This window comes from Chlamydotis macqueenii, chromosome 23 (assembly GCF_036417535.1).
Source record: "Chlamydotis macqueenii isolate bChlMac1 chromosome 23, bChlMac1.mat, whole genome shotgun sequence".
Classification (NCBI taxonomy): Eukaryota; Metazoa; Chordata; class Aves; order Otidiformes; family Otididae; genus Chlamydotis; species Chlamydotis macqueenii.
In genome coordinates, this window is record NC_141578.1 from 1,396,392 (window position 1) to 1,416,491 (window position 20,100).

Consider the following 20,100-nt stretch of genomic DNA (forward strand, 5'->3'; position numbering starts at 1 on the left):
GAGCAAGAGGGCACCGCTCCCTAGTGCCTCAGCAGCCGCGGCGGGGCGGGCGCCCTCAGCGCAGGCAGGGCGCCCTGCACCGACCCCTCTGTCACCGTGCACGCGTCCTCCCCCAGCTCAGCCGGGTACCGCCAGCCGCCTTCTCCGCTTCCAGGCCACGCCAGCACTCTCCGTCGGGCGGCGTCTGCAGGCCCACCAGCTGCCTGAGGCCTCGGGGGCCACCAGAGCTGAGCCCTGCCCCTGGGATCTGCTCACGCCTTTACCGCGGGCAGTTGGTATCAGAAGGCCAAATAACAGCCGCTTTGTGTTTCAGGCCTTTGTCGGGGCGCCGCCGGCCCGGCCCTGCGGCCGTTACGTGCTGTGTGGCCTCGGCCCCGACCCGCACCCACAGCCAGGCCTCGGGGCGCCCTGGTGAGCACAGGCCCGCCCAAGCGCCCTCTCCCCTTCCCCGGGGGGTGGCTGACACCCGAAGACGACAGGAGCGGGACCGGCGAACCCGGCAACCGGAGCGGGCCCTCCCCGGGGCCGCCTCAGGGCGCAGCCCCCGCCCGCAGGCCCCGGGACACCGGTCAGCGCCGGGCGGGGCGAAAGGGGCACGGCGCATGCGCAGACCTCCATCTCCCCGCCGCTTAGTCCCGCCCTCCGCTCCCATTGGCCAGTGCGGGAGGCGGCGAGCCAATCGCGCGGCGGGAAGGCGGGCGAGGGCGGTGGCGGCCGGCAAGATGGAGGAGTACGCGCGTGAGCCCTGGTGAGCGGCCCGCGGCGGCCGCGGGGCCCGGCGGGAGCGGGACCGGTACCGGCACCGCGCTGGAGAGCGGCGGGGGAGCGGGGCGGGCGCTCCCCGGGGCCGCTCCGCGGCGGGAGGGGCGGTGACCTTGGCGGGGCCGCTCTGGCGGGACAGGCTGGGCCCAGGGCAGCGGCCGCGCAGGCCCGGCCGGGGCTTCGGGGCCCGGGGAGCCAGAGCCGCGCGGTCCCGAGCCCGGCGGAGCCTCCTTGGGCGGAGGGGGTGGCGGCCAGGCCCCTGGCCCTCCGTGGGGTGCGGGCCCCGGGCAGGCGGTGCCTGCGCGGTGTCCCCTCGCCGCCCCCGCCCTTCGCCCTCCCCCGCTTCCGGGGGCCGGGAGCGCACCGGGGGCCTCCCCGCGTCCGGCCGCCGTCTCCTGCCCGCGGCGGCTGCAGCGTAAAGGTTTTATTTGCAGCTCCACAATAAAATAACACGGGCTCCGGATTCCGAGTCGGCCTGTGCCGGGAGCGGCCCTTGGCTGCCCAGGGCCCCCCCCCGCCAAAGCCGTGGCTGCTCGGCTGCCACGTTCCGGGTTTCTCCGCCAGCGCCAGCTCTGCCTTCCTGCAGCACACGAAACACATTTTGCTTATTTACTGATTGCTGCGGGCCCCAGGTGATCTCGTTCTCCCTGCAGCCAGGCTTTGCAGTAGGGATGTTTGCTGCTAAGCGGCGGGGGGGCTGTTCAGGGCCCCACACCGTTTTGTCCCATTCTGCTGCTGGGCACCCCGTTACCTCTCTTCCCCCCGCAGCGACACGGGGGGGTTTCAGCCCCCCGGGAGCTGCTGTTTCTGGGAGCAGTGCGACCTCGCTGGAAGGTGACACTGTAGGACCCGTCCGTGATTTGCGTGGCAGCGGCCTTGGATCGCTGGGAAGTCTGGGCTGTGCTGGGAACGGCCTGACGGCTCACGGGGGAGGCAGAGGTCGGGCTGGCGTGGCACGACTCTTCGGTGACGAGGGTGAAGTGCTGCCTCTTCTGCAGTAGAGCCAGCATCAGGCTGGGGTCCTGCTGAACCATCGGCGCTGAGAAAAGGCAGGTTTGTTGATTTATAGAGCGGTGGCCTCTGACTCTGGTGGTTCGTTGGCCGTTGGGAGAGCCGCAGACCGTGGAGGGACGGTTCACCCCTCTGAGCGAGGGTCTTGGCTCGCAGGCGGTCAGAGCTGGCGTGGCGCCCGCCGGCTTTCCTCGCTCCGCTGGCCCTGCTGCCCCTGCCCTCTTCTTTTTGTTGAGCCAAGCGGTGCTGCGAGCCACCGCAGCTCCCTCTGGGTGCGTGTCTGAGGGCTGGGCTGTCCTCAGCCTCTGCTCAGTCGAGCTGCTGTGTGGCTGCTCCCAGGCCTGGGCACAAGCAAAGTCTTGACTCTGCTCTTCTCACCTCTGTGCGAGCTCGGTTGCCATCTGGAGTAGGAATCCAGCCTTATCTTGCGTGTGGCGGTGAGCACATCATTCCCCCGCTGCGAGGGCTCCCCTGAAAGCCAGGGAAACAACTGACAGTAGCGTTAAGCCTGTAGATAAGTGCCAAATTAATAACGGAATAATCTCTTTTGTTCTCTTCTGATTCCCTCCTCTGCTGAGGCCGAGCGCTGCCGGGGACTGCGGGGTGTTTTGTGTTTTGTGGCGGCTTTCAGCTGCACGCAGCGTCTGTCGGGGAGTTCAGAGGGGCTGACGTGCGAAGGGGCTCTGCTGTATCAAAGGCGTTTTCTCGTTTAGAAGCTGATCCTGCGGAGGCTCGGAGGATGGTTTAAAAGGAGAATTAAGAACCCCAAAGGTAGCGGCTGATGAGCTCGGCATCTGAAGTGGGGTTAAGGATGGAAAAAAATCCAGGAAAGCGTTCCGTGATTGGGGTCTAATTAACGAAGCTTCTGTAAAGAACAGTCATGGTTTGCTAAATTGGAATGCTTTGACCTTGTGGGTACAGGAAGAGCACTTTACATAATCTATTTAGATTTCCAGAAAGCCTTTTAACAAGATCGCTGTCAGCAAGCTAACGAAGGCAGGGATTTGTGATGAGATGTTTTATTCATAACAGAGTAGATCAAAATCTGGACAGGAGATGTGGAGAAGAAAAAACAACGGCAACAAAAAAAAAAAAACCCTGAGAAGAAAGACTTAGTCGCTTTTCATCTTGGCATCTTTGACAGCAGTGTGCCTGTAAGCTTCTCCTGATCATTAAATGCAGGAAATAGGGGAAGGAAAAGAAAATCTGGAGTGGGGCTAAATTATTTAATTTAGTCAAAGCCAGAGGGGTTTGTAAGAAACACGGGATGAAAGCGTGTTACAGGCAGGGCAGTGAAAAAGCAGGGTGATGCGTGGTGGGGTAACGTACAGCCCTTCCGCTGCTCTCTGAGCCGGGACCGGGATGTCACCGGCACTGGGAGCATCGCTGGGGACGTCTGGGTGGGGTCCTGCTGCGTTCGGAACAGCTGAGCGATGCCGAGGCGCGAAGGCAAAGCAAGCGAACAATGCCACGCGGGCAGACAAGCCATTAATTTAGGAGGCGTGCAGAGCCGGCTGCGCTGTGTCGTTAAAGCGACTGCGGAGGCAGGGAGAGGCTCATGACCTACTGGTCATGAGAGTGAGGGGCCTGGGAGGACGCGGAGGAGGAGGGACGGCGCGTTTTGGAATTTTTTTCAGCAGGGCCTGGGGAGAAGATGGTGTTTGTCACTTCTTACAGCAGAACAGCGCTAGCAGAGTCTGTGAAGTCGAGGAGTGGCAGATTCAAACCGGATCACTGGGGATGCGTCCTCGTGTGCAGGAGCTGGGTGCTCTAGGGAGTCTTCAAGAGCAGGAACGCGAAATTCGGAGTGAAATCAGGAATGCACGTCGACGCTCGCGCCTGTGATTTGTTAACGTGAACGCTGAGCTTGCTGCGGTGTTCGGTTCTGTGACCCTGCACGTTGCTGCCGTCTGTTTTCTGCGAGGTTTTCTGGTTATTGCCGGTGCAGGGGTTGGAATCGTCTGAGTGCTTGGCTTCTGCTGGAAGATTTTGATGTAAGATTAAAGAAACAAACCAACTTTGTTGTTTAATGCCTCAAAACAGCCAGCAGTGGCAGCAGCGGTTAATAGCAGGTTAGTGCCCAGCTAGTTTAGGAGTTTGGCTTGGTGGCGGAGCGTTTCAAGGCTCTAGTGCTTGGCCGCGGCTTTGAGCCCCAGACGAAAGCTCGGTCTCCTCTCGCTGGCGCTGAAAGCGTTTGCTGCGAGGACGTTGCGCTTTCTCTGGCAAAGGTTTTGCTCGCTGCTCGGAAAGAGTCGCTGCTCTGTGTTGTTGGAGGCGGGAATCGGGGCCTTCTGGGCCTCGGACTAGATCTGCGTGTGGTTTGAGTGAACTTCAGGGGTCCAGGAAAAAACTTTTCAGTTTAACAAAAGGTGACTTTGAAGTCTCTCCTGTAAATAACCAGAATTGATGAAAAGCGTAAGTGGTTCAGGAAAGCGGTGTTTTGTGCCAGCTCTGAACCGCGTCTCGTTGAATTTGCCACTTCAGTTTCCTGTAGCTCAAGACAAGAACGAGAGCGGTAAATTTAACGCTATTTACACCCCACAAGTAGGGCAGAGCTGGAGTTCTGCAGGGGTTTTCCCTGATGGAAATGCGTCTCTCTGCCTTGTGTGAGGAGTTCAGGCAATTCTTTTGTACGTTTGATGCGTACCACTCCAGAGGGATGGGCTGTGGCAAACGTGGGATCTGTTTTGCTGGGATCTTACCTGTCTGGGTGTGAGGCAATACAGCGGGCAGGCTTCCTTCCCACCTGGCTTTCGGATGCTGTGAATTCCTAACATGAACACTCTTAGTGCGGGGGTGGTGCAGCCGTTATGCTTTAACACGATGGCGTTTAGTATTTCCCTCTTTGTTTTTCCTTGCAGTCCCTGGAGGATAGTAGATGACTGCGGAGGCGCTTTCACGATGGGAGCGATTGGAGGTGGCATTTTCCAGGCTGTCAAGGGGTTCAGAAACTCCCCAGTGGTAAGTAAAACCGTTTGAGAGGGCGTTCAGAGTGCAGCGCTGCTTTCTTTGTCCACCAGCAGTGAATCTGGCCAGCCTGAGGTAGAGGAGAAGAAATCCCTGTGCAGTGAGCAGGGCTGCCTGTAATTAATGGCCTGCGTGTCGTTAATCCAGACGAGGGGAGTACGTCTGGTGGAAAGCTCAGGATCCACGTGGGTCCTTCATCTTTCTGGGTAAAAGTTCTGCTTCCCCCTGTTTGGTCTGATGGCAGCAGTGGGACGCTGGCAGCCAGCTGGATTTGTGGATAGTCAGGTTGTGTTTAAATGCAGAAGTGTGCGGAAACATAAAAATTACAGTTTAGCTGATGCAAGTCAGTTTTCACTTTCAGGATTTCTACTGCAAACAGGACTGTAGACCTGTGGGATCTTATTTTATCAAACATCTCTACAATTTCTTCTTGAACATTTGTTTTAAAATGTTTCTCTGGCTTCAAATAAGAGGGTTCGTACAAGGGTTTTGTTGGGTGGTTTTTGGTGTTACTGTGTGACACTTACTGAGGTAAGCTTGGTAAATAAATGTTTCCAAACTAGTCAGGTCCTGCGGACACCTAACTTGAAATGGATTATATGCTTAACTAAATTCTTCATTTTGCTGAGGACTTATTAAATAAACCTATCCACACTTCCTGAGTGCTTGTATCAAAAATAAAACTTGAGTGCATGTTCTTTAAATCTCAAAGTGTGGGAAAATAGGTAGTCAGAATTCCGTGGGGTGCTCTGGAAGACTCAGCACCACGTTCAGAAGCTGAATTGCTTGCTCCTCTTAAGTGCTGATGAGACAAGGACGAAGCGTTCCGCCTGAGCAGCAGGAATGATGGAATTTGGGAGAACTAGTGAGACTGCCGCTGCCAACCGAGCACGCTGCTCCTGGTGTGTGAGTGTCTGCAGTGGGGTTGAGGTGGTTGTACCAAACCAGATAAAATATTGGTGGAAATGCATAACAGCGTGCAGTCTTCCTCAAACGCGGCCCCTGGCTCCCTTCCTGTGGGTTTCCCTCTTCCCCACGGGCAGCGTCTCCTCCCTGTGGTTACCGGCACGCGATGCTGCTGTTTGCTGCGCTGGTGTCCTGTGTGCAGGCTGTTCGGTGACCGGGCATCAGATAAAAACAAAGAAATGATACACGGGAAGGATAAATACGCTTATCTTCCTAAAAGTGTTGCTTTAACTGTCTTGTTCAGTCCCCGCTAGGCCACTCAGACAAGCTTTGCTCTCGCGTTGTTCAGTGCCTGTGGCTGTAGTTCATTTCCGCAGTTGCTGAGTTGTTCTGTAGTTACAAGGGAGCGCCGAACACTGACGGATGCGTAAACTGCGGTTCCTGTCGGCTCCTGGTCGCAGCTGCTGGGCGAGCTCAGAAATATGTCGGGCCTCTGGCGGGTTTTGCTGTATCCAGTCAGGTTGGCTGCAAGACTTCGCTCTTCCAACTGCCGTTTCTCTTTCGTTGCAGGGCGTGAACCACCGGCTGCGGGGAAGTTTGACAGCTATTAAAACAAGAGCTCCTCAACTGGGAGGTAATGAACCTTTTGTTGCTGTTGCACTCAGCTGACTGTTGGTAGGTGACCCAGTTTGAGAACGCGACGTGGTGCAAGCGCAGGGACAGCTGAGCGGTGGGCCGGCTGTGTTTCGGCGGGGTTTGTTAGTCCAGGCGGTGAGTAAATACGGTTCTGGTGCATCCAGAATTCGTTTAGGTGTGGAGGAAACACGCTTGTGTTCGTGGAGTGATAAGCCAGGGTTAATAGTTTTGTCATGTTTTAACCAGCTCTGTGCCGAGCTGCCTGTGGGGCCTGTGCATCGCGCGCAGGGTTTGAAAATAAACAGAATGGACTCATTAAGAGAAGTCATCAAGCTGGGAGAAACAATGAAGTGGGTGGGGGGGGCTGGGCAGGATTTCAGGCTGTTCCCCTGGGGTCGGGTAGGTAAATTGCAGTCATTTTTGTGAAGTGAGTTTTATGTGTAAAAATCTAAAAATCACAAAGCTGCGGCTTGAGTCGTTGTGACCTCTTGAAGGTCGCGCTGTGGTGACGCGCTGCGCTGTGCCGTTCTGGCGGGCAAATGGAATGAACGCGTTGGAGAAGGAGAAAACGGGAGAGCGGTGATGAGCGGGAATCGTGGGCTGCGGCAGAACTGCTTGCGGAGATTGGGACCACAGCCTGTGGTGACTGCGCGCAGAGACGGGCACCTCCTGGTCTTTGGAGCCTGTGTAAAGCATTAACACACCTCGAAGTAGGGAGGGCTGGACTTATTCTAAATAGTAGTTTTCCAAAAATGAGTCCAGAGATCAATATTTATTTTAATTTGTAATACACATTATTGTTAAAAGACTTCAGAATTTGCGTTCTGAAAACTGGCGTTCTCTTTACATCTGCCGTGCAACACCGACCGGTACTGATCTCCTGGGATGCCAGGAGCGGGATTGGGATAAGGTGCAAAATTCTTTGCATCGTTCTCTGTGAGGAAATATGTTTAAAAAGTGAAAAATATTAAAGTTCTTTGAGCTAATCTGGCTTTATTAGGATGGAAGTTCCAGTAAAATCACTGTTTGATAAGCTTTCTGTCATTAAATACAGATTAATGACGTTAGATATGAAATGTGTGTATGTGTGTCTGGCAAGCTGGGACTTTTTCTCAGCCTGTGTTTGGTTCTCTGTGGGTTTGGATATTCTTCCGTGCCTGACAGCAAGAGCAGTAATACCACACCGTCTCTTGGTTACGTGGCTGCAGCGTGGCGGCCTTGTCTGCTCTCCCTAAACTGGTTTCTGATTTTTTTTTTTTTTTTTACCAGGTAGCTTTGCTGTCTGGGGAGGTCTCTTCTCCATGATCGACTGCAGCATGGTCAGAATGAGAGGGAAAGAAGATCCGTGGAACTCAATCACAAGTGGAGCCCTGACCGGAGCCATATTGGCTGCCAGAAGTAAGAAACTGAGGATGTCGGTTGAGAAACTCCTGTGATCAAAATGTTCTCGTTGTTACGGTGAAACAACAGTCTGTGATACCCAAACTGGAATTTACTTTCTCAGAGAAATTGAAAGATAATCTGAAAGTTTTGTCCTGTGCTTACGGAAGTAATAATTGTTCTCAAACATTACCGGTGTTTCTTTGTTTCCTTGAGGGTGGGGGGAGCTGCCCAGCAATTATCCTTTTATTGGTGATGCTAATGAGCCTTAATGGATGCAAAATTACTGCTTCTGACTCTGCTTATAGGAGAGATGGCAACTAAAGCAATAGAGCTATAATATGCGACGTAATGCATCAAAAAAATTAAAAAATGTTGGTTTGTGCTTTTTATTTTCAGACGGACCTGTTGCCATGGTCGGATCTGCTGCGATGGGAGGAATTCTCCTAGCTTTAATTGAAGGAGCTGGTATTCTGTTAACAAGATTTGCCTCCACACAGTTTCCGAATGGTAAGGAGCCATCAGACTACGGTATTGCAAGGCTTTTCTAGCGCGGTCTCTGCTGACTTGCCCTTCCAGTCATCGCTCTCATCACAGAGTAAATCTGCCCTGCTGCTTGCCAGCTTCCCAGGCTGCAGAAAGCCACGGAGCAGCCGCACCTTGCTGATGAGACGAGTGCCAGCAGCTCCTTCCCGCTGCGTGGCCGAAAGCAGGGCCGCGTCCGTGGTGTCCCTGTCCCCTGAGGCAGCCACACAGCCTGTCAGGTGCTGGCAGCAGTATTTCCCTCAGTGGTGGGTGGCACAGCAGGCTTGAGGGAGCAGCGAGCAGCGGGTCGTGCTGGCAGGCTAGCTGTGGTCTGTGTGCGAATGTGCGGGCAACCCTGGTTTAGATGAGGTGATCAAGATCAGCAGGCAGCGATAGAAAAGAATTCAAAGAGGGGTGGTGGTGGGTTTTTTCCTAAGTTGCTTCAAAAACTACATGTCCTTTATTTTTTCTAAGTAAAATGCAAGGTGAGGTGTCAGCTGAGTTGGTAACCATTTGTGTAAATACTTGCCTGTGCGAAATACTTCATGCTTCTATCACCTCGCCTTATTTTGGGAGGAAACAGACAAAACCACGAGTCTTGAGAGGATTAGTAGCAAGCCACTAATTCCCGAGAGGCTTCCTCTCTCAGGTTTGTTCACTGGTGTTCTTTGTTTGATCTAAATGATAACAATTTCTGTTCTTAATACAAAGACATTTTCCAATTAATCTGCTTTAGAGAAGGAGTATCACCTGTCCGTTACGGTAGATTCTCTCTGAAATTGGCACACAGTAAATGTATTGCTTCCCTCCAGCAGCACGGCAGTAGGAGGAGGCGGGAAGCGGACTGCACAATGATTTGTTCCGTTTCACTGGCTTGCTTTATTGTCAGGCGCGTTACGGTGGGTAAACCTTTACAGAGTGGCTGAGTTCAACTGCAGGGCAATAAGGCGTAGGTTTCCAGCTCCTTTAGGTGCCTGCAGATGTTCCCCTCTCGCTGCTCTGATTAATTTCCCCATTAATAAAGGAGATAGAAATGCGGTCCTTATTGGACTGAGGCTGTCGTCAGTGCATAAAGTTATTGAACTTCTCTCAATGAAAAAAGTAAAATGTAAAGTCTGATTATTGGCTTCATGACTTTAGAGAGGATTGATTAAAAACGCTGTGGATGTGTTTCATGCTGTTAGTAGGAAGAATTTCTTGTCTGTCTGTATTTATCATTTTCCTTTTTTTTCTCTTGCCCTGTCCACAGGCCCGCAGTTTTCAGACGACCCCTCCCAGCTGCAGCCCTCTCCGTTTGGCGACTACAGGCAGTACCAGTGATCGTCCCCGTTCTCCGCCCTCACCCCGTGCCCGAGCTCTCACTGAAAACGCTGGAGGACCAAGATGCGGTATGTCTGTACACCAGTGGTAATCTCACACACACACCGTGCCTGGAGGACCTTCAGCACTTTTCAGTGTAAAGCTGTGCAGGAGAACTTTTAGAAGACGACAAATCTATTTATTCGTGATAGATTCCCTTGCTGTAATGTTAATACGTGTCTGATAGAATACACGGAGATTTAAGGCAAGGACCAAGGGGAGTCTTGTCATCCTTTGGACGTGGACTGAAGGGAAAGTCTTTGGACTCCTCTCTGGGATGTGGCGTTGGCCCTCCACGGTGAACACAGCTGGAATTTAGCCTCTTCCCCATCGGATTTAGGTTGCCACACGTATTTCAGCTTAAGGAAAGAGTTCATCTACGTGCAGTTTTACACTTTTAAAGTGAATATTATCTGGAGAATGTGCAAGCCAGTGAAAATTACTTCCAGCAATATACATTTCACTGCTGTTCTTTGTTCTCTACGCTACCGCCGTGCAGCCTAAGCTCTGTGGTTAAAGCGAAATCTGCCTTTGTGGATCCACAGGCTGCAGCGTACCTCCCCCTTCCCCTGAACCCACAAGGCTTTGAGCCCCTTTTAGCAAGAGGTGGCAGCAAACTGATTCTTCCCCTCCGCTGCTGCTTCTTGTGGCTTTCGCGGCAGGCTCCAAAGGGAACCCCACAGCCAGCTTCCCCTCCTAGGACTGCACAGACACGTTGTAGGACCCCCAAACAGAAAACACACTGGCCTGTGGGGCTGGAGGGTGAAGCGTTTCACCTGCCAGCACAGCCTCTTGCCTTTGCACCTCAGGTCCAGCCCTAAGCACAGTTAAAACATCTGCTTGGTGTTTTTGTTCTTAAATTGCAGTTGTGGAGGCATGTTCCCTTTTGCCAGCAGTTAAAAAATCATATAAATCCATAAATCCACATATAAAATCATACTCCCACCTGGATCCAGTTCTGGATCCCCCGACATTAGGACATGGACCTCTTGGAGAGGGTCCAGAGGAGGCCACGAAGATGCTCAGAGAGCTGGAGCAGCTCTGCTGTGAGGCCGGGCTGAGAGAGCTGGGGCTGTTCAGCCTGGAGAAGAGGAGGCTCCGGGGAGACCTGAGAGTGGCTCCCAGTGCCCAAAGGGGGCTGCAGGGAAGGTGGGGAGAGACTCTTCAGCAGGGCCTGGTGTGATTAAATGAGGGGTGATGGTTTTAAAATAAAAGGAGGTAGATTTATATTAGATATTAGGAAGGAATTTTTTACGCTGAGGGTGGTGGAGCACTGGCCCAGGTTGCCCAGAGAGGTGGTGGATGCCCCATCCCTGGAAACATTCCAGGCCAGGTTGGCCGGGGCTCTGAGCAACCTGATCTGGTTGGAGATGTCCCTGCTCCTGGCAGGGGGTTGAACTGGGTGGCCTGGAAAGGTCCCTTCCCACCCAAAGCGTTGTGATTCTATATCCCGTGAGGTTTTCTGTGGTTAATATTATTGCTTGCTGGCAGTTCCTGGTAGAACGCCCATGTTCCAAAGGCTTCAGTCACGCTATCTGAGCTGCCTCACGGCTTTTCCCCTGCGCAGAAGGGGATCTCTGTGCTCTGTCAGGAAACTGTCAGACCCGTGTGGTATGAGGAGAGGATGAAGATGAAAGTAACACAGAAGTGGTCACAGCGATGGCTGACAAGTGGGTGAATGGGGGTTGTACGACACATGCGTGCAAGTGCAGGATCCTGACCATCTCCTACGTCCTGTCATCCTGTAAAAGTGACGTTTTCCTGCTTCCACCCCCTGCCTGGTGCAGAGCCGCTCTAGGCCTGCCGGGGCTTATGCCTCAGGGACCTTACTGCTTCCTAGAGTTGCTGCTGGTGTGTCATTTCCAAAACCCTGAAGCACAAAACCACCGTGTGTGTGTGTGTGAAGGCTCCTCTTGCCTCCATTTACCTGGTTCCTCGGGGAAATTGTCAGGGCAGTTTTCTCAATTTGTGTCCCTCAGCCAGTGCTCGCTCCTGCTCTCCAACAAGACCCCAGCTGCAGCGGAGCGGCTGTCTCTGGTCCGTAAGGGAGAATTGCATCTGGCTCTCAGCAGCTGTGTATTCAAAGCCGTGTGCTGATCCCCAGGTGATTTCCCGTACTCTTTGTGTAGGATCAGAGCACGTGGGGGTTGTACAGTCTGCGTGCAGCTTGAGGGTTTTGTTCTCTAGACCTCGCGCCGCTGCGCTGTCCTTAGGGGTTTGCAGGGAGGGGAGAGGACTGAGCCGAGTCGTGTCCTGGGCTGCGTGTAAGCTGCCTGGAGCGCTTGGGTGACCTCTCCCACCAGTGCTTTGTCTGGGAGCAGCCTGGCCAGACTGAGATGTGGGGGTGCGCAGGACCTGTCGTAGGTTGAGCTGCAGCAGAGGAGCCTGCTGCTCCCTGCCCTGGGGGCTCCAGCCAGGCCCTGCCTTCGCAGTTCCCAAAGCCAGGCCACATCCAAACAGCTCAAAAAAACCCAAGAGGCCACCACACAACCCTTCCCTGCACCAGCAGCGACTCCCCCCCTGCCTGGGGGAGCAGGGACACATGCCACCTGTGCCCGACTGTGGCCCAGGGGCTGCGGTGGCCTTGCCGGGCACTCCGCCCTCACCCCTCTGTGAGGTGACGGTCTTCAGCGGCTGGAGAGGAGCTTTATTTAGCTCCCCTCTTCCCCGCTAATCCCTGTGACCGTCTGCGCTGGGTGGTCAGTCTCGCACTCTTCCACACGAGGAGAAGCCTCTGATCCTGATGAGGAACCTCGATGATGAGGGGGCTGGAGATCAGAGGGCTGGAGCAGCTCTGCTGTGAGGCCGGGCTGGGAGAGCTGGGGCTGTTCAGCCTGGAGAAGAGGAGGCTCCGGGGAGACCCGAGAGCGGCTCCCAGTGCCCAAAGGGGGCTGCAGGAAAGGTGGGGAGAGACTCTTCAGCAGGGCCTGCTGTGACAGGACGAGGGGTGATGGTTTCAAAATAGAGGGAGAGAGATTTAGATTAGATATTAGGAAAAATTTTACACTGAGGGTGGTGGAGCACTGGCCCAGGCTGCCCAGAGAGGCGGTGGATGCCCCATCCCTGGAAACGTTCCAGGCCAGGTTGGCCGGGGCTCTGAGCAACCTGGTCTGGTTGGAGATGTCCCTGCTCCTGGCAGGGGGGTTGGACTGGGTGGGCTTTAACGCTCCCTTCCCACCCAAACCGTTCCGTGATGCTGTGATGCAGGGTGCCGTCCTTCACTCCCCACACGCCAGCCGGCCGGCAGCACGGTTTCTGACACCCTCCAGAGCCCCTCCCCAGAAGCAGCCCCCCCCACACTGAGCAATTTCTCTACACCCACCCCAAAAATCGACACCGACAGCACCAGCACGACACTGAACTACTGACCTTTTTATTTCAATCAGCTACAGCAGCTCTACATTCCCCTACACGCCGTCCTTCCTTGACCACCACAGCCAGCGAGGGAGCCCAGCGCGCTGCGGCGGCAGCGCGTCTTCTTAAAGCTCAGTATTAAATATTAAATATTCTCTCATTTCTGTTTACATTACTTTGTCAAGGAAAACAAACAAACAAACAAAAGACAATTAAAACTTAAGTTACACGGATCTGTGCCTGTGCCCGGGGCAGCAGCACCGGGGGCCGCGGAGCTGCCCCCAGGGAGGCGGCTCTGCTGCGAGGGATGCGCAGAAATCTCTCGGCCCCGGGCCCGGTAGTGCGTGACTCCGCTCGCTCCGGCGGGGAGCTCGCGAAGGGGGTGCTCGGCTGTGCCGGGAGCAGGGTACCCGCACCCTTCGCTTTTGGAAATGGGCGTGCCTGGGAAGGTCGGGTGACCCCGGTGCAGCTAAAATACTGTCTGGAGGAGGCGAGGCCACGACAGCGCGGCAGGGCTGGCTGCCGGGGCCCGCGTCACCTCCCCTCAGCCCCAAAAAAGTGCGTGGGGAAGGGGGTGAGGATTTGGTCAACAACTTTGCTACAGAATTTTTCTGTTCCTGTTTTCTTTAAAAAAAAAAAACAAAAAACAACCAACCAACCAACCAACAACCCCAAACAGTTTTAAGTCTTCCTTTGATTTTAGCAAAGACAGAGTTTAAAAAGCACTTAGGAAGCTTGGACTAAAATCAGGTGCTCTCAGAGGAGAGAGTCGTCTGTGCACCCCCCTTCGAGTCCGTAGCGAAACTCCTGCAGGTTGGACACCCCGTAGAAGTGGACGAAGGCCGCGGCCACCACGAGCACGTGGAAGATCTGATGGGACTGGAACTGCGGGGAAGCGAAAAAGCTCTTTAGAGCAGAGCAGAGGGGACGAAGCAGTGCTGGGAACACCCCCTCCTCCTCCTCGCTGAGTCTGTGCTGCCCCAGGCCTGTCCTCCAAGCTCGGCTTTTCCCCGCCGCTGCTCCCGGGCAGCGTTTTCCACACTGTACCTCAGCCTGCCCTGCCAGCTCCGCCTGCCAGCGCACACCAGGACACCCCTGGCCCCCTCCTCCTCTCGCAGCTCACCGCCCTCGATCCCCCCTCCCCAGCCACCCCTCCTCGCTCGCCGCCTCGTCCCCACGCTCACCCAGATGTCGAACTTCCCCGGGAAGAAGCGCTCGGGTATGCGGGCGGCGTACAGCCCCGCGCCCGTGATGTACATCACGGCCATGAGGAAGAACCAGCCCATCTGCCCGACGGTGGTGGCTTTGACGAAGCCTTCGGCGATGGTGAAGTGCATGGTGGGCACCACGCCGCTCAGCCCCAGCCCCAGGAAGACGCCTGCGGTGGAGAGGAGGGATCAGCGGACGGGATCCCTGCCGGCTCCCCTCGCACCCTCGTCCTGCGCAGAGGGAAGCGCCTGGAGGCACCAGCAGCTTTTCCTCGCTCAGTCCTGGATTATCCGACCCTGCGGCATTTATCCTTCACAAAACGGCTCCACATCCCGCTCAAAACCAGTGCTGACCCCCAGCGCTCACTGGGCAGAGCTCACCCGGCGTTCTCCGTGCAGCGGCAGGGCCGCGGCAGCTCCCGCTACGGGAATGGCCCGTCAGGCAAGAGCCGGCCCTTCGGATCGCACCGCGGGCACGAGGAACGCGGCAGCCCCAGCCGGCCCCTCCAGGAGAAGCTCTGCCAGAGTCATTTGTTCGGGGAAGCTGCCTGGAGCTCCAAGGGGAAGGTGCGAATTAGCGGTGCTCAAATTTTCAGCTCCAGCATCTCATTAGCTTGGCAAGAAAGCAAACGGCATCGCAGCGAGAGACCGGCCCAGACAGGCCACGGCTCGTACTGGCAGCGGGATCTCGCTTTGCGCCGGGGAGGACAGCAGCCCTCTGCAGAAGCCGGCAGCTGGCACCTCTGCCAGCGCGCCAACGCCAGCGCCGCTGCGGGGGAGCGGTGGGGCTGGCAGTCCCACCCTGCCCCCGCCCTGCTGAGGGGCTCTGTGGGTCACGCGCCTGCGGTGCTGCCTGGCCTCCAGCTCAGCATCGTCTCTCGTCGCGTAACGAGGGCGCTGCTGCCAGAGACGCTTTGCTGCAGGAGCCCCTCGGGAGGTGCGGGCGCACGGAGGCGTTTCTCCAGGCCCAGCGAGGCTGCGGCGGGGGCGAGACGGGGTGTGCGTGCGGGGCCCCCAGGAAGGCAGGAACTTGCCAGCGTGGAACCGGCAGGAGAGAGCGGAGGGAATCTCTTCCTCCTGCGCCCGAGCTGCAGGTCCGCGCTGCCAGACTGCTTCCCGGAGCACGTGGCGTCGCACGGCACAGCCCCAGGCCACCCAGCCACCACTCACAGGGCTATTTTTAAACGCGGTCTGGGCCCCAAACCAAAGGCTTGCTCAGCAGAGGATCTGAATCCTTGGCGCCGCGAGGGGAGGAAGGAGACCTCCCCTGCCAGGAGCTGCTGCTGTACGGGAATTAGTTCTGCAGATGCCGAGAGCTCTGCCCAAATGGGAAGAGCCACCCCAGTACAGGATGTTCCCAAAGCGCCGCCCCGAAACCCTCCTGAGCTCCCTCGCAGGGCTGGGGACCCGGGGAAAGGACGGCGAGCTCCTACCTGCTCTTGTCTGCCTGTGCTTGGGGGTGGCAAACCGGTCCCACTGAGCAACGATGATGGCAGAGATGCCCAGGACGCAGACGATGGAGAGGTAGATGAGTCTTGGCTGCGGGGAGCAGTAGAACGAGTAATAGAGCCACGGGACGAAGCTCCCCATGATCAGCAGTGCAATTCCTGAATAATCCAACCTGCAGCCAGGGTACAACGACAGGGAGTCACAGGAGAGCCCCCAAATCCACCCCCTCCTTGCATCCTCTGGGTAACGGTGCGCTGGCACCCCGCAGCCCGCCTGCACCCGAACGGAGTCACCGCAGCCAGCCGCAGCCGTGTCCAGAGAGGGGAGGAGGGCGGCGCTCAGGGCTCAGCAATGCCGCGTGGGGCAGGAGGAAGGGCCTGGGCACCCACGGGGCTTCCGGGGACGCCAGCCGAGCTCGGCAGGAGCGCAGGGGGAGAACAGGAGGCGGCTGGATGCGAGGGGGGCCCTGCTCTCGAACCACCACGACGGGACACGGCGGGCGCGCGTCCTTGCGCAAACGGATTTGGCCGTTACCCACCACTGCAGAGTGCTTCCCATCTATCGATCCGGCAGCCACGTCACCACCGGAACGCAGCCGCTCGCGGTACCCCACCGCCGCGGCGGCTCTGCCGAGTGCCTTCCCCGGTACGCAAGGACATCTCTGCTGCGGGCACGGCAGCGCGGTCTGTTCCGCAGACACGAGCCCGCAGGACCTCTGGGGTTTGTGCAAAGGGGATTGGCAGGGTTTCCCAGCAAGCAGCACCCAGTAAACGCCTTTGACAGCCTTGCGCGAGCAAGATCTTATTTGGAAGCCTCGCCGCTGCCCTGCTGTGCCACGAAGGCTGACGTGAGCTTAACTCAGCCTGCGCACCGGCCTCGAGCAGAGGCACCGGCCACGGCCCAGCCTTTCTGCTTTGACAGGAATCCCGCTTGTTTTGTTTCCTTCCACTTGGTTCCAGTCCAAATTAGATCCAAACTGGAGTTTTTGAAAACATCCAGTAAACTGGAAACTGCCGTGTCTCGTGAGACTGAGACCCCTCCTCAGTCCAGGGCTGAGGGGCACCCAGGCTGCTCCCCTGGGAGCTGCAGGCTCCCTGGGTCCCTGTCCTTCATCACCCACCTGAGGGGATTCGCGCCGGCAGATTTAAGGTGCTCGGGCACAGGGCAGAACCCTCCAGGCCCCAGCCGTGGTTTCCCCCTCAGCTCCATGCTGGATTCGGCGAACACTCCCTTCCCCCAAGCGTAAAACGCTTGGGAACGCAGCGCTTTCCAGGAGGAAGTGCTGGGAGAACCCAAAACCCCCATCAGGCCGCACAACCACGCTCGCGCTCGCTCACTCACTTCGAAAAAGTCCGCGAGACCTTCTCCGAGTGACAGTAGACAGTGTGGAAAAGCCAGGAGAAGCTGAGGCACAGCACCGCGCCCAGGAAGAACATCCCGAACACCACCTTCTCCTGGAGAGGAGCCATGAAATACATGTTGGGCCGCAGCATGGTCAGGATCCCCAGGCAGAGGAACAGAACAAAACCTGCAGGAACACACCGAGCGGGCAGTCAGGCAGAGCAAAGTGAGTTAATTCAGCCGCGAGCCAGGAGAATCCCGGCCCTGGACGTATCCTGGAGGTGCTCGCGCGCACCCGGGGCTGGCCGCGCAGCGGGCCATGAGCCGAGGCCGTTGTAACCGCCGCCGAGCAGAGCCAGGGGCAAGGGCATGGCCAGGCAAAGGGCCAGGAGCTGCTGGCCTGTCCCCGAGCTTCCGAGGAACACGCTCCGAGCCGTTCCTGTTTTGCCCAGGACGCGCTGCTCCGTCCCGCTGCGGCGGAGCGCTGGCAAAGCCACAAACGGTCGCTGAGCCCAGCCGCGGGGGCCCTGCTGCGCGGAAGTGCCCCGTTCTCCCTTCCCCCAGGGAGCTGCGGGAGCTCGGGCACCTCGTGAGGGGACGTGATCCTCGAAGAGAGGCGCCGGGCACGGAGAGAACCCCGGCAGCGGGCAAGTCCTGGCCGCAACAGGGCAAGTCCTGGCCGCAGAAGGCCGCCCTCGTGCGTGGGGGCCAAGCCTCCGGGCCCCCAGCCCACTCCGTACCTAGCAAGTGCGTCCAGATGTTGCCGGTCTCGGTGTGTATTCGGAAGATGCTCTTGAAGCAGGCTCGGAAGGACGGCATGGGAGGCCTGTGTCCGTGCAGGAGGTAATCGTTGTCCTTCAGCCAGTCGGGCAGCACGTCGTAGGGGATCACGCGCCAGCGCCCCTCCCACACCTGCAACACGCCAAGCCGCGCTCGTGGCCCCCGGAGCGTCGAGCCAGCCCGAGGGCTCAGGTTTACACACCCCGGGAGCCTAAACCCCGGGTGGAACAAGCCCAGCCAGCGCCGAAATGGCCCCGTGAGGCTCCTCGGGGAGAGGAAGCTCAGCTTGTGCAACACCAGCACCCTGCGGGACCCCTTAGGCCACACCCATTCTGCAGGGCGCTCCCCATGCGTCCCCCCAGGGAGTCAGCGGGGATCTGCACCCTCAGGTTTAACCCTTCTGCCCCGAAGTGGCTCCCCTGCAGCGGGGAACCCCCGTTTCGGTCAGGGAAGAGAGAGCCCTGGCTGGCAACCGAACCGGGCTGGCTCGCAGCCGATGCCACCGCTCCCCGAGCCGCGGTGACCGTGAGCGCAGGCACCGGGCGACACCAGCAACGGTGCTCGGAGCTCCCGGTCCCCAGTAGAGGAACCAGAGACCAGGGCTGCTCCCCAGCTCGCTGCTCGTCGGCACGGCTGGGCACGACCTCCAGCACTCACCAGTGCTTCCCAGCCCCCCATCCCCTTCCCGCACCGCTCCCGGGGGACGCTGCCGGGAGCAGGCCCAGGCGAGCGGAGCGGGAGCAGGCTGCCGGCAGAGCCGCACGGAGCGCCGGGAGCTTCACCCGGACAGAGGGACGCGTCCCAGCCCCTGCCCACCACCCCGAGCCCCAGGCTTGGGCCGTCTGGGCCTCGTTAATACTCCACAATCAGGACCGCAGGCTCCCGTACCTTATACACAAACTCTTCCATCTTCTCCATGGCGTGATGAGCCTGCAGAGGCAGAGTCAGCACACGAACCACCTCCTCCTCTTCCTCACGGGCCGCTGGGCACGGCGGGTCTTCAGCCTAAAGGGAGAAAGGCCGGGAAGAAATCATTCCTGCCCCTGGGAGGGGGGACAGCGTGCGGAGAGCAGCGAGTCGCTTCTGCGAGCGCCTGGGGCTTCATCCCTTCCCGAGGGGACAGGCAGGGCCCGCCGGTCAGCACCGCTTACGCAACGCGGTACTGTCTGAACCGTCGCGGGCAGGCTAATCCCAGATTTATCCTTGTTGAAAGGCGGGATTACACGGGGGATTTTCATCCCTACAACCAAGGCCGGAACAGCCCCTTGGCCCAGCCGGGAAAGCCAGCCCCTCCACCCCAACGCCGAGCGGAGGCGGCGGCTCGCCGGCACCCTCCCACGCTGGGAACACCCTGCCCGGCCCGGCTCAGCTCCCTCTCTCCTCTTTCCGTTAGCGGGTTTGGGAAGGTGACTGCCAGCCCTCGGGCTGCGTGGCGGAGAACACTCCCTTCGCTCCGAGCGGCGGCACCGGCACGCAGCGCAGCGCGTCCCGGCCGGCGGCTCCGCACGAGGGCTGTCGCCGCTCCGCGCCCGCGCCAGGGGAAGGTTTTGGCCTTGGTCAGAGCACGGACCAGCCGGCCCGTCCGCGTTTGGGTACCAAACCCTCTCTGCGCTGACACAAAGCCACGACCAGACCCGCGGCTCCGCACAGCAGGGCCGGCCGGGCGGCGGGATAACGGGCAAATCCCCGCCTGAACGGAGCGGCAGACCGGGGCTTACGCTGGCCGAACCGGCGGCTCCTTGGTCCCCCTTCTCCTCCAGGAGCGGCCCCAGCTCGGCCAGCTCCAGGTGGGCTCTGTCCCGGCCGGCGGCGGCCAGCCCGTTGCCCTGCCCGGCGGCGGAGGCCTTGCGGGACGCCATGGGGGCGGCGGGGTCGGTGCGGGTGGCGGAGGGCAGCCGGTGCAGGTCCCCTCCGCGTCCTTGTGCCGCCGCGCTGAGGAAGGAGGAAGAAAAAGAAGAAGACGAGAGTCACCGGCAGCCGACGGCCGCGCACCCCGCCCGCCCCGGGGCCTCCCCGGAGGCTGCGACCGGCGGACTCGGTTCCCCCCGGGGCACCGGTAGGGCCGAGGCCGCGGGAAGGGGGCAGCGCTCGGACGGCCCCGGGCCCCCCCCCCCCCCCCCCGCACTCACCGGCCGCTACATCCCGCGCAGGGCGGCGGCGGCGGCACCGGAAGGGACGCTGAGTGAACGGGCCGCTTCCGGCTGTGAGGCCCCGCCCCGCGCGGCGGCGGCGCCCCCCGGGACGGAACGGCGGGGCGCTGCGCGCGTTGCCGCTTCGTGATTGGTCGCAGCCGCTGTCTATCTCTCTCTTCTCCCCGGCCCCGCCGGGTGCGGGCCACTACGATTGGACGAGTCGCCCGCCTGACGCGCCGGCGGAGGGGGGGGGGGGGGGGGGCGCTCTAGCCTGACCGCGAGTCTCTCTG

General features: G+C 58.6%; 2 protein-coding genes across 2 annotated transcripts; one reads left to right on the top strand and one right to left on the bottom strand.

Moving 5' to 3' along the window:
• The first annotated feature begins 674 nt into the window (after positions 1–674).
• Positions 675–10,009, top strand: TIMM17A (translocase of inner mitochondrial membrane 17A). Its single transcript, XM_086765732.1, has 6 exons — positions 675–748; positions 4,635–4,734; positions 6,217–6,280; positions 7,552–7,680; positions 8,062–8,172; positions 9,437–10,009. Exons 1-6 carry the CDS (start codon positions 723–725, stop codon positions 9,505–9,507), a joined length of 501 nt encoding a protein of 166 aa, XP_086621858.1. The 5' UTR covers positions 675–722; the 3' UTR covers positions 9,508–10,009.
• A 2,886-nt stretch (positions 10,010–12,895) lies between these two features.
• ADIPOR1 (adiponectin receptor 1) lies at positions 12,896–19,934 on the bottom strand. Its single transcript, XM_086765745.1, has 8 exons — positions 19,808–19,934; positions 19,397–19,610; positions 18,567–18,683; positions 17,639–17,810; positions 16,899–17,085; positions 15,542–15,729; positions 14,085–14,278; positions 12,896–13,785 (listed from the first exon to the last, which is right to left on the bottom strand). Exons 2-8 carry the CDS (start codon positions 19,535–19,537, stop codon positions 13,657–13,659), a joined length of 1,128 nt encoding a protein of 375 aa, XP_086621871.1. The 5' UTR covers positions 19,538–19,610; positions 19,808–19,934; the 3' UTR covers positions 12,896–13,656.
• Between the last annotated feature and the right edge of the window lie 166 nt (positions 19,935–20,100).

What these genes read in the sequence shown, in the direction of transcription:
- TIMM17A (XM_086765732.1), top strand. Translation starts at nt 723, where the DNA reads ATGGAGGAGTACGCGCGTGAGCCCTG. An exon ending in GAGTACGCGCGTGAGCCCTG is followed by an intron (nt 749 to 4,634) that starts GTGAGCGGCCCG and finishes TTTTCCTTGCAG; the next exon opens with TCCCTGGAGGATAGTAGATG. An exon ending in GGTTCAGAAACTCCCCAGTG is followed by an intron (nt 4,735 to 6,216) that starts GTAAGTAAAACC and finishes CTTTCGTTGCAG; the next exon opens with GGCGTGAACCACCGGCTGCG.
- ADIPOR1 (XM_086765745.1), bottom strand. Translation starts at nt 19,537, where the DNA reads ATGGCGTCCCGCAAGGCCTCCGCCGCCGGGCAGGGCAACGGGCTGGCC. An exon ending in CATCTGGACGCACTTGCTAG is followed by an intron (nt 17,086 to 17,638) that starts GTACGGAGTGGG and finishes GTGTTCCTGCAG; the next exon opens with GTTTTGTTCTGTTCCTCTGC. An exon ending in GTCTCGCGGACTTTTTCGAA is followed by an intron (nt 15,730 to 16,898) that starts GTGAGTGAGCGA and finishes CCCTGGCTGCAG; the next exon opens with GTTGGATTATTCAGGAATTG.